Raw genomic sequence first — 11787 nt, forward strand, 5'->3', positions numbered from 1 at the left:
ATGGCCAGACATGCATTGCAATACTCATGACATTTTATTTAGTAAGGATATGTAACTTTTTTAGATATATTCTAATAGTCTACAGCAATTCAAAACTGGATGGAAAAGGTTGATAACATTCTGCTCAGTTTGTGTTAAGAGTGAAAATATTCCATGAATAATGCAAAGTTGTTTTTGAATTTGCTTTGATAATCTGTATACGATGACGGTATGTGCATAAAACAAAGGGAATTTCAACAAATTGGTATTTAAAATTGCATAAGCACACATACGATAAATATATACAAATTCGTCTCATCACTGTTTAATAAATGGTATAGAATATCTAATCTGAATACAGTGTATATGTGTGAATGTGTGTGTTTGTATGTGTTTTGTGTGTGTGCTAACTTTTGTGTGCCTCGTAACGTATAATTAATATGTTTCGGTTAACCATAATTACTTGGCTCGATGATGTGGCTGTAGGTCCTAATAGTGAAGGGTTTTACATTATTAATCCCTAATCAATTTGGAGTAAGAAATTTTCAAGCATGAAGATAGCATTCTATTTTGTATGGATAAGTAAATCAAACTAAAAAGCTCTAGCTTCAAATATACATTTTCTTTTACATCTGGGTGGGAATTGAGGGAGGCTTCCATAAAATGTAATATTCCTTTTCTGTGTTTATAATAATATAGTGTATGCAGCTCTTATAGTTTTTAAGTCCATAATGGATTCTTATCGATTTTTTTACAAGATACCGGCAAAAAGAGAAAACCCGTTTTGCATATGGTACGAAGAATATATATTTTTTTTAATTTAAAGTCTTAAGATCTTTTGGTTTCAGAGTTCTACGCGTTCAGACAGACGGTCATAACTTAATCGACTCAGCTCGTTGTTCTGATTAAGAAGAGTATTCTTTTTAGGGTCGAACGTGCCTGCTTCTGCTTGTTACATACACTTTCTTAAAAGCAGTATACCCTGTTTTACGCAATGGGCAAAGGGTATTCAAGAGAAGCATGAACTGACCTCAACTATTTCTAATCATAATACAAATTATGACATGCACACCGTTCCCACCAGCTTGTCATCTGTTCAAGGTATATAGCTAAAATACAAGGAAATATAAAATTTTTCAACCAGAAGCAAATTAACAAAACACCACAAAAGAATTCAGTTTGGCCATTGACTACTCGCAGCTCTAAAGTTGCGTCTATGCGTGTGAGAATTGAGGTTCACCGATATATAATTTTGGCTTGCAACGCTTGCACATGCTTTTATTTCAATATAAATAATTCATTTAATTATTTATTGGCTTATGTTGAATTTTGCAGTTTCCACGGTCAACGCAACGAGTGGAAATAAATCCGCATTAGCGCAGCGAGCGTGATAAACATTCTGAAGTAATAAAACAAATGATTTCAAATTCTGCGTTTAATTAGTAAATTGTGTTTAGGTTTCACTTTATATTGTTTGTTAGGGGATTTATTATTTTTACATAAAACGTAATTGTTTGTTCAAAAAGTTTTTGATTTCCGGTGGCATTATTTAATTTTATGTAGCATAGTTTTTGGTACCACTTGATAAATAAATGCACTGCAAAGCGAGGGCTCAAATAACGGAAATATAACTTTATCGGGATCCTAAAACTAACCAGAAAATTAGACAAATATATTATAAAAGGGATCATATAAATATAGACAGAAGGTATATGTATGAACTTACCTTTAATTGGAGTGCAGAGATTTACTGATTGGATTGCATGCAGCGACATGTCGATGGAGAAGGACATTTATGGCAAAAGCAGGCAGTCCTCTCGAATAAGCAGCTTCATCAGCACCAGCAAACCGAAAATACTGTTTGAGCCTGCCTGAACAGCATTACCAAAACCGGAAAAGCCATCATCCTTAGGAACGTCATCATTCACCTCATTTGAGGACCAAGCTAACTTGATTGTGGGGCCATCGACGAGCGGAGCGGACCAGTTAACATTGCCAGCACTTCCGGTATTTGTATTCATGTCAACGTCCACAGAGGACTCGCCTTTGGTGTTGCCTGTGGTTAACAAGAACAAAACGGAAGCAACTGAAGCAGCCAATTTTGCTAAATCCAATGATTGGCAGCCTTCTGGATATTTGTTTTGCAGCAGTTTTGTCATCACTGTTTCAATGAAATTAAAAATTTACTATTTAATAAAATTTACTTAAATTTATTTACATTTATAGGCAAGTTCAACTGTTTTTTCTGTTTCATTAACCGCAGAATTGTAAAACAAATGATGGTATGTCCACGTTTATGCGAATGACAGCTGTAAGTAGTTTTTCATGACAATGAGCTGGGATTAATTTTTTCAATTAATGCAAACATGTTGTTAAATGCATACATATTTAACAGCACAATTTATTGTATTTGCTTAAAATTAATTGATGCCCAGAATAACTGCTTGCAGTTTTAAATTGTTTATTTTTCGCTTCATTGAATTGATAATTGCAAATGTAAAGTGATTGCAATCACTTCATTGATTGCGTTGAACCATGAATCAAATCATTCATCACAATTATATTCCGATAAATTTCCCAAACTCAAGATTCAGTCGACAGCACCAATAACCTTTTATACATTACAACACAGCCAAAAACATTATCAACGGACTAATATGTCTCTTCAGTTTTGATGAAAATACATTTGCTTGGACGCATTGTTAACAAAATCATTCCTCCAGTTATCACCTGCAAGCTTATGTATTATCCACTGCAGGTCAAATAAATAGTATTTTATAGGAATATTTACTTACAAATCGACAGCATAAGCTAGCATCTAAATTCCATGAAGAATATGAATATAACTAAATATCATAAAACATTGCATCCCATTTATAAAACAATTTCATTATTGCCTGAATAAATGTCGCACTTAGCGAAGGCGAATGCTCTAGCACTTAGGTTGGAGCATTTATAGAGCTTAAGTTGAATTTTCATTAGAGCTATCCAATTAATTTCCACTTGTTAGGCATGTCGAAGTCGTACTACGCACAAGTGGACTTGACTAAAATAACTTGTCTGCCGTTCTAACCAAGAATTCTCTAAGGATACAAATGCGACAAAGTCAATAGGCCAAGTAATTTTGTACAAACACAAGCTGAATACAATTAAACAGGCATGCAGATTGAATAAGGCATTTACATTTAACTAATTTGTAGATATATGTACTTTGCATATGTGTTATTCCGAATGTGCTCATTAGGCAAACACCTGGCTCTATGGCAGCTGAGCCCATCATTAGAAGCCGTCCAAACACACGAACCACCTATTAATTTAGAATACGAGAATGGGCAGAAGGAACTGTGGCAAAGGCAGGCAGAACATTTGTTAATTGGCATTCTATTGCATAATATTCATAAATACTTTACGTAACTTGCATTTACTTTATTTCATAACAACTCTTGAAACTTTGGAAACTACACGACTCCAAAATCCAACTGCGAACGAGAAAGGTTTGAATGAAGGATTCAAAACGCATAAAGATGTGCTCTGACATAGCGAAAAGCTTTCACGTTGTCAGCTCGTAAATGGATTTTTACGGCTTCCGGTAGAAATCAACAGCATTTCCTCTGGAAAGTGCACTAAATGTTGTCCGTTAACAGTCACTTGACACGCATGCCGACAGGCGAGACAGTCGAGTTAAATAGATAAAGCGAGTGAATTTGAATTCCTGGCTACCACGGCCCGAACCTGTCATGAGCTAACTGACAGTAGCGTATAATTGGGTATCCATTTCTAGGCAAATTCATGTTGTTTTCCGCTCTCCACAGCCCCGATCTGCCAAAGATAGTGATGCCAACCCTGCGCTAGTTATCTATTACCTGTCCGATTTGCCACTCTCTAGTATACTTTGGCCTTGAGGCTAGAAATGTAGCTCATTGGAAAAAATATTATTGAAAGCTGCCAACAGTTAGAGTTTGCTAGATCAATTATATAAGAGTGACAGTAACACGTAAGAAAAAAATTAAAATTAAGTTAATTGAAATAATTTAAGATCATCTTACATTTCCAAAACCTGCTAGAAATAAAATTCGTTTACACAAATATTTTTTCAGACTTTAATAGAAGAATTTTTATGCCAGTCATAGAATATATGCGCTTGTACTCTGACAATGCTAGAAAAGATTGGAATGATAAAAGGTTCTCTTCAACAAGGCTAATAAAATCTACTCTTGAGAAATCTAGTTACAAACCTCCTTTTTTAATGCTTATGTTTACTGCATACGCTTATAAAATTAACAACGCTTTTTCACATATATTTTGTTTTAATACGTATCTCTGCATTAAAATACGTCGAATTTCTACTTTAAAGACGGGAAAGAAATACTTAAAATTTGTAGGAGAGAATCATACACTTAGTCGCGACTTAATGCCAATTGTACCAATGGCAGCACCTTAATAGACGATAAGTCGGCCAAAATGGCTTCGATGCTGTCAAGTGAAGCCACCTGCATTATGCTTTCCTTTCGAAAACTCAATATAATGATGGCAAAAAGTGGCAATATCTCCAGGCTATCAAAACCGAGTATCTGCAAAGCGACAAAGAAGTTAACAATTAATTTCAAGACGAGCAGCTATTGCAATGAAGCGCTTACCAAGTCCCACAATACTAGCAATTGATCTGGTGGCAAATGTCCAGAGAACCCACGCATAAGCCATTTAAAAACTACACGTAGACTATAAACAAAGAATACTTTTCAAATTTGAATTTACAAAATCGTTTATGGCACTCACGGTTGTATCTGTAATTCACGAAAGTGCGACCACAGCTGTGGCTCGTATGTCTGTAACAACTTCTCGAATAGCAGGCACAGGCTAACAATGCCCTGCGGATGCGTATTGATCGTGGTCAATCGGTGGCAATAGCGTATGTAAAAGGCCCGAAATGTATAATAAAGGCACACCGGCGAATCATACAGATAGCAAAATGGTGCCGCAAACATGCAGATGCCGTGAAAAGGCACCACGCCCGAGGGCGGACCCTCATAGGTCTTGCCCTTCACCGGAAACGATTCATACTCCACACAGTTGGCAATTTCCGTGTCCCGCGAGAAGCATAACAGCACCTGGTAGAGCACATCTTCGAATACAAAATACTGGTCATCATTTGAAGCCGTCAGCTGTATATCCTTAAAGACAAGCTTATCAACAATATGATCGGTGGTCCATACGCTGTTACGCAGCTTCTGCCAATTCTCAATGTCCTGTTTAACCAAAAAAAAATTAATTGTTAGGGCAAGATAAGACGACTGATATTATAATTATATTTTTTTTTTATAAAATATGCATGCAATTTAAGGATCCTATCAAATCTGGTCTAGAGATATGTTTTCTTGCTGAAAATGATTTATACCAAGAATTATTTTAATTTGGAACTCACATAATCGTGCAGCTTGCTGCCCAGCACAGATGCCCAGAGGGCCCCACGGTAGGGTGCCGGAGTGCAGCCCTTCTTTAAGTACTGCTGGCACATTGGGGCGTGTCTGCTGTCCAGGATACGCTGGCACTGCACCGCCAAATCAGGCACACTGTAGGGATCGCCGCGCAGCAGATCCGCATAATGTGTTCGCAGTTCAAAGAGATTTTTAACGGGCAGTGCAATATGCGAAAACTCCCATTGCGGTATTTGGCTGTAAAATAAAGACGCATTATGCTTAAGAAAAGGAAAACCAGCTCAAAGTACATACTCGGAATTTTCATTGGGCCTAGTGGGTCCCTTAAGCGATAGTAAGACTTCCAACAAATCCTTGGGCGCATATACCGGACGATAATTAGCTAGATCTGCACGATTAATTCATATAATTAAATGATGCACAAAAGCAGTCTATACACATAGACTTACCCATATTGTAATTGCTCAACTCATTCCACTTGGCGACAAAATCCTCGCGATCGGTGCTAATGCGCGGCTGACCGTGCAGCGGCACCTTCAGCTCGCCACACATTGCATTTAGGCTCTTTCGCACACGCCGATCCCATAGCACGCCGGCGCGCTTCAGATAGCCCAGTGGATCGCTCTGTGCGGATTTCTATGTGGAGAGTAAGTAAACTTCTTGTGCGCTTTGGCATGTCGCTCTACTGGCGTATCATAGCTTACCGTTGTTTGTCGGACATCTCCTACCTCGAGTTTTTTCAAGCGACTGCGTACCAGATTGTAAATCATATTGCGAATTTCAGTCTCCAGACCCGCCGCCTTGATGGCATCCTCCAGCGTGTTGCGCATATCATTTTTGTCGACGCCGGGACTGGCAACGAGACGCTGCAATTCCTTATAGATGGGCTCATAGCATTTGGTATTCTTAATGGCTGTTATAACTTTTGCGGTCGTGTGATGAATGCTACTATCCTGTAGCTCCTCCATGCCTGCTTACTTCACAGGTTTGTTCTCTTAGCCTCTCTGCGTGGTTGTGCTGTTGCTGCTGCTCCTATAAAGCCGAAAACATTGGCGCGTTGAACAGTCGCTTGATTTGTATCGATCAAACTTGTGTCGCCTGCTTTGATTTCCATTTATGTATGGGGCACACTACACACGTACACGGCTTCGGGCCAGTTTATGAAGTCAAAACTTTTGAGCGCTTCTTAGTTACGGAATGCAACCACTTGTTTGGCAGCTTTATCGACGCAACGGACCCACCACTCGAGGCGCAGGCATTAGACAAGGCAATCGCGACGTTCATTGCAGAATAAATTCCAAACTATAATTAAAGCTTTCAAGTCCAACGAAATTTACACGTGACAGCTTTGTTATCGTTAGTGCTCTACACAGAGGCATATTTAGTGTTTGTGTGCATATGCACGCTGGATTGCTGAAATGATTCGATCCGGCTGACTCTAAAATACTGAACTCCAAGGGTACACGAACCTTAGCCATTAACAAGAAACACACAACGGTTTAAAAGTTTCAATTTTAAAATTGTCATATACTGGCCTTTAAAAAGAGGGTGTACCGTTTATGCAATGTTACAAGATACAGGCTACGACTAGAGAACCAGTTGAAATTATATTAGAGATAATTTAATAATAGAAAATAGCAGATCTTATCCCAAGTAAACGGATAATATAAAAACTTGTCTATTCTCAACCGTATTGGTCTGGACTGCAGCTTACCTTGTTCTCGTGCACGTTTCTATGAGTTTCAAAAAATGTGTTTCGTTATCGGTTTGAGTCGATGCCTCTAACACCTGACGTGTACTTTTACAGCCCCTTTGCTTTTACCTTAATTTAGCCTATAATATTACCATGACATTTGCCATTAGTTTTGCCAATATTAGTTTTGCGGTTGTTATATTATGTTCCAGCTAATTAGAACGAAATTTTAAAGCCTGAGGACGAAACCAGGCTTGGCGAAATATCACCTAAGCCAACTGAGTTGTAATAATATTGTATGTTATATTTGATTCAATGCAATAAACATTTATATGATAAATTGAAGAAAAAATAAAAAATAATATTGTTAGTTTCGATTTTTTTCATTTGAAAATATCAATATCAATCGCATTGTTGTTCTACTTAATGCTTAGCATGATGTCCTTGAGCGAGAAACCCTGATTATCGAGCTTCTTATTCGTAGCATTGCTCGCAAACGATTTTGCAGTCAAACTGCGATCAAGGTTCGCAAACTCCTTGCGCTCTTTAAGGTCGGTATCTGACAACATTTTAGCAACATAGTCACCCACATGTATGCCTAGTCCGAAACCAATAATAAGCACTTCATTCGATAGCACCAGCTTATTACGCAATAGAACTCCCAAGTACTCTGCAATGCATACACTCGCAAAATCTGCATTATGCACCGATTCGGAAAAACAGGGGTAGAAGACAAGTTTCGAGTAGTCAACGGAGATGATGTTGTTAGTGCTAATGGCCAGCAACCGCGCTCGGACGTCAGGAATGGGTGCAGTATTCAAATTACTCGCGAAGCTATGTAGCAGCACCGTAAGCATCCTTTTTGTATTGGCAGGAAAATCCTGCGAATTAGCTGGATTTAATTGACGTCCACCTAGGGTTTCATTGCTATTAAAATTGGAAAATTAAATACGTTGCTTAATAGAAAAACAACTTATTGCTTACTTATGGAGCACGAATGAAATATTCGAATTTGGACACACATTGTGTTGCACCCGAAAGCAAGGAGGATATATCTTGCATTTCGGGCTGATCAGCGTTGAATTGGCGCTGGCTTCGAGAAGAAAATAAAAACTAAAAAAACCTTGGAGGGGAAAAAAAAGATTAGAAATTAGTTATCTGTTTTAAAATTCATTTATGCTTTAAGTACCAAGAAGAAGCCAGAGCTTGATCATGCTGCTGACTTCTCTGCCTAAGGGACTGCAACTGAAAATCGTACCTTCAATTCGGGAGACTTTAAATTAAAATGTCGTTATATATGCGTGACTCCATCTATTAGTCAAGCTGTTTAAATAATATTTAAAATATTTCCTGGTTTTATTTTCCAAATATAATACACTGTGCTAAACATAGCTAAGTTATCGCAAAGGTATACAAAATACATTAATATTAAAGTTATTATTGATTTCCGAATGGGAAGAGTTTGAACCTTTATTGTGACGATGGTTCGAAATTCTCTAAGAGTGGTTTATAAGGATCCTATTGTTTATGATTATAAGCCCGTATTCAGTAAAAAAAATATGAACAATAATAAAATGTTTTCTAAAACCAATCAGGAAGAGCAAAACGGTTATCCAAATAGCACCATACCAAGCCACTTTTTAGTTGTAAGGAATAAAATTAATAATAATATATCTCATTGATCGTTTCGAAACTCTAATATATTTAAATCACACACTCTTTGGAACTGTTAAAGCATAGCAAGCTGCAACAATCTTCGGCACGACGGCAACTCATGCCAACTTTTAAACAAAAATATTTCGTCCTTTCATAACGCTCGACCTGCAAGTAGATAATAAGCTTGTCGATAGACTAATAAGTCAATTTTATATACACAATACTTCTGTCCAATTTTTCAAGGGTTTTATCACTAAACCTTTCAATATTTTATATCTCCATGAGTAACTTTCCCATCCTGTCGTCGACAGTTGATTACTTTTCATATTTGCAGAGATCGCCAAATACAGTACTAGTACTATTATGAAAATGCTCTCCGACCGTTTCATTTTGAATTTAATTTTCTACGGACTACAAGGCTACGTATATTTTTCGTTGCTTTTATAAGCAGCTCTGCAGATTCTTTAATTTTGTGCCAGAAAACACATGTGAATTTAGTTTGGATTAATTGTTATTAGTGCTATAAAATTGGACAATGGATTTTATTTAATTTTGTTGTGAGTCTGTAACAAGTACGTACAAACTTAACAGATTTAAGAGATCTTTTTTTATGTAGTCACAATATGTTTTAATATGGAAAGTATTAAACGTACAACAGTATGTTCGAGATAGGCTTAACTCGAAGAGTCTGATTATCAGGTTCAATAAAATATATAAACATTTTTACTTTTATTTTATTTTGTAAATATTACTTTCATATTTTTGCTTACAATTAAAAATAAAATATAATTGCACGATACATGCTGCCGTAATTTTAAAACAATTGTGCTTAAAACAGTTATTTTCTTATTCAAAAACAGCTTTTATTTAAGCAGTTTTAGCTAAACAGACCTTGCGAACTAGCTATACAATGAATAATTATTGCCCCAAACAGATGGTGCACATCACATTAGCTTCGGTATATAAAAGCTTGTAAAAGTTATTAATACAATTAGTATAAGACTTGACTTTAATATATGAAAAATGCAATCTATCAAAATTGTTGCTGTAGTCAGCTTGTTGCTGGTGCTTCTTAGAGTTGGGAATAGCGCTAATTTTATCGGAAAAACCGGAAGGGAAAGATACCTTTCGAAGGCTTCTATTGCAAGCAGTAAACCATTTTTTATGGATCGTTCTAGGAATCTGACAAATGTACAGACTGAATAATATTGCAAATAATTTTCATTATATGATTATCATTTTATTACCCACAGACAGATCGTATAAATCTGATGGATAGATGCAAAGGCATTGGCGGCAAATGTCACCTTGCCGAGGAGTGTTGCAGTCTTCAATGCGTGATGCCTTATGGAGAATGTGTAAATTATTAAACTCAATAAGGAAATAAAAAACAAAATAGAATCTGATCGCGGTATTTAGTTTTCATTCATTTAATCTCTGTTCTCAAAGAGAACGAGAATGAAGGGCACGCCGAAGATCTAATGGCCCTGCAGACGCAACCTTTTCATAATGCTCATAGTCCTCGTATCTAAGAAGCACAGGGAAAATAATAGGAATAATAGCCCACAATGAATGACAAATTAATTTTCGACCGAGCGTGCCTATGGCAGCTATATGATACCGTGGTCGGTTCTTAATAGGACATGCATCCATATATGAGGAGCATAGTAAAACTAATTAAATGCCGAGTTTGGTAAAGATATCTAAATAAACAACATGTTTTTCATACAATAACCTACTGTTCGACCGATCGTTCCAATTGCAGCTATACGATATAATATTCCGATCCGACATATGTGCTGGGAAACAGATAGACGGACAGACGGATCAAGAATACATACACTTTATGAGGTCGGAGATGGCTCCTTCTATGCGTTACATATATCTCGATAAAATTATAATACCCTCTGCAAGGGTATAAAAGGAGTACATACTATATGTATATTGATTTTGATTAATATGAATCGGATGAGATTTGACCGAGTTATAGCGGTGAGAAATTTTGAGCTATGTCTTTATAGGATAATAGCGGGTATACCCCCTCCTTGACCATTAAATTAGATTCTATCAAAATGAGTTGATATGCGGCTGATCTGATAGTTAACAAAAAAAGTTGAGTACAAAAGTTTTTTGCGATATCTCCCTCATGCAGGTGAAAAAGTACTGGAGAAAGATCTTAGATACGTATGTTTATTGGAATTATCCATATTGCACTTGATTTAATAAACATTATTTAGCTATGAAACCAAATTTCGGGCATATTACACTTTATATTTTACATAACTTTAGTTTAATTATTTATTTAATATCTTTATGCGCTCTTTTTAATCAACTCCAAAAGTGCACACACCTATTGTAAGTCTTCACACATTGCATTGTGCAGCACTCCTCGGCGTGGAAACATTTTTCGTGAACCTCTCTGCAGTTGTCTACCATTTGCTCGATTTGAAACTGTGATTGAAACGTAGACATAAGATTATCAATTTTTGTACATATATCTCTAATATTGTTATATTCTGCCAATACCGCTGTTAAATTCCTTGAGGGACCCATTATTAAGTGTTGTAACACTTTATACTTATTCGTCGCAGTCAAATGGTATTTTTTCCATTCTGTCAAGCCCATCGGAACAGTACCTGCTCCAATAAACATTAGCCAAAAGAAAATGCATAGGAACGGCTGCATTTTATTTATAGCTTATTTTTCAGATTGATTGCAGTAGTTCTTTTAAAAATGCTTTTATAGGCAGTTCCAACAGAATAAACATCATTTAGGACAAGGTCTGCGTTTAAAGTTGGTGCAAGAAACCACATGTGAGTGTTGTTTTATTCGATTATGGTTCGAGTACATATAATCAGCTTGTAAAACAATAATGAAATCAATGAAATCAAATCACATTCTTTCATTCCATTGCATTTGCCTCCAATCTCATTTGCCTCATGTCATAGTAAACACAGTACCTTCGCTTAATGCATTGCAAGCTGCAACAGTCCTCGGCCAATCGACATCTTTTGCCAAGGGGCT

At 36.6% G+C, this 11787-nt stretch overlaps 2 protein-coding genes and 1 long non-coding RNA gene across 3 annotated transcripts; 1 reads left to right on the forward strand and 2 right to left on the reverse strand.

Annotated features, from left to right (window-relative positions):
* Window positions 1-4266: 4266 nt before the first annotated feature.
* LOC6627963 (TBC1 domain family member 19) lies at window positions 4267-6947 on the reverse strand. The gene is made up of 7 exons (XM_002051580.4): window positions 6119-6947; window positions 5864-6050; window positions 5709-5802; window positions 5402-5651; window positions 4756-5225; window positions 4617-4698; window positions 4267-4550 (listed from the first exon to the last, which is right to left on the reverse strand). Exons 1-7 carry the CDS (start codon window positions 6380-6382, stop codon window positions 4377-4379), a joined length of 1521 nt encoding a protein of 506 aa, XP_002051616.1. The 5' UTR covers window positions 6383-6947; the 3' UTR covers window positions 4267-4376.
* A 524-nt stretch (window positions 6948-7471) lies between these two features.
* On the reverse strand, window positions 7472-8382 carry LOC6627962 (uncharacterized). Its single transcript, XM_002051579.4, has 3 exons — window positions 8297-8382; window positions 8092-8230; window positions 7472-8034 (listed from the first exon to the last, which is right to left on the reverse strand). Exons 1-3 carry the CDS (start codon window positions 8319-8321, stop codon window positions 7527-7529), a joined length of 672 nt encoding a protein of 223 aa, XP_002051615.2. The 5' UTR covers window positions 8322-8382; the 3' UTR covers window positions 7472-7526.
* A 1389-nt stretch (window positions 8383-9771) lies between these two features.
* LOC138911259 (uncharacterized) lies at window positions 9772-10169 on the forward strand. The gene is made up of 2 exons (XR_011416725.1): window positions 9772-9954; window positions 10017-10169. It is a non-coding gene; the product is annotated as an uncharacterized lncRNA (long non-coding RNA).
* The last annotated feature ends 1618 nt before the right edge of the window (window positions 10170-11787 follow it).

Source organism: Drosophila virilis, chromosome 4, assembly GCF_030788295.1.
Source record: "Drosophila virilis strain 15010-1051.87 chromosome 4, Dvir_AGI_RSII-ME, whole genome shotgun sequence".
NCBI lineage: Eukaryota > Metazoa > Arthropoda > Insecta > Diptera > Drosophilidae > Drosophila > Drosophila virilis.

Coding starts and splice junctions, on each gene's coding strand:
- LOC6627963 (XM_002051580.4), bottom strand. CDS start 6,382: ATGGAGGAGCTACAGGATAGTAGCATTCATCACACGACCGCAAAAGTT. Junction 6,051..6,118: donor GAGATGTCCGACAAACAACG/GTAAGCTATGAT, acceptor CTCTCCACATAG/AAATCCGCACAGAGCGATCC. Junction 5,226..5,401: donor GCAGCAAGCTGCACGATTAT/GTGAGTTCCAAA, acceptor TTGGTTAAACAG/GACATTGAGAATTGGCAGAA.
- LOC6627962 (XM_002051579.4), bottom strand. CDS start 8,321: ATGATCAAGCTCTGGCTTCTTCTTG. Junction 8,231..8,296: donor CAAGCTCTGGCTTCTTCTTG/GTACTTAAAGCA, acceptor TTCCCCTCCAAG/GTTTTTTTAGTTTTTATTTT. Junction 8,035..8,091: donor ATTTCATTCGTGCTCCATAA/GTAAGCAATAAG, acceptor CAATTTTAATAG/CAATGAAACCCTAGGTGGAC.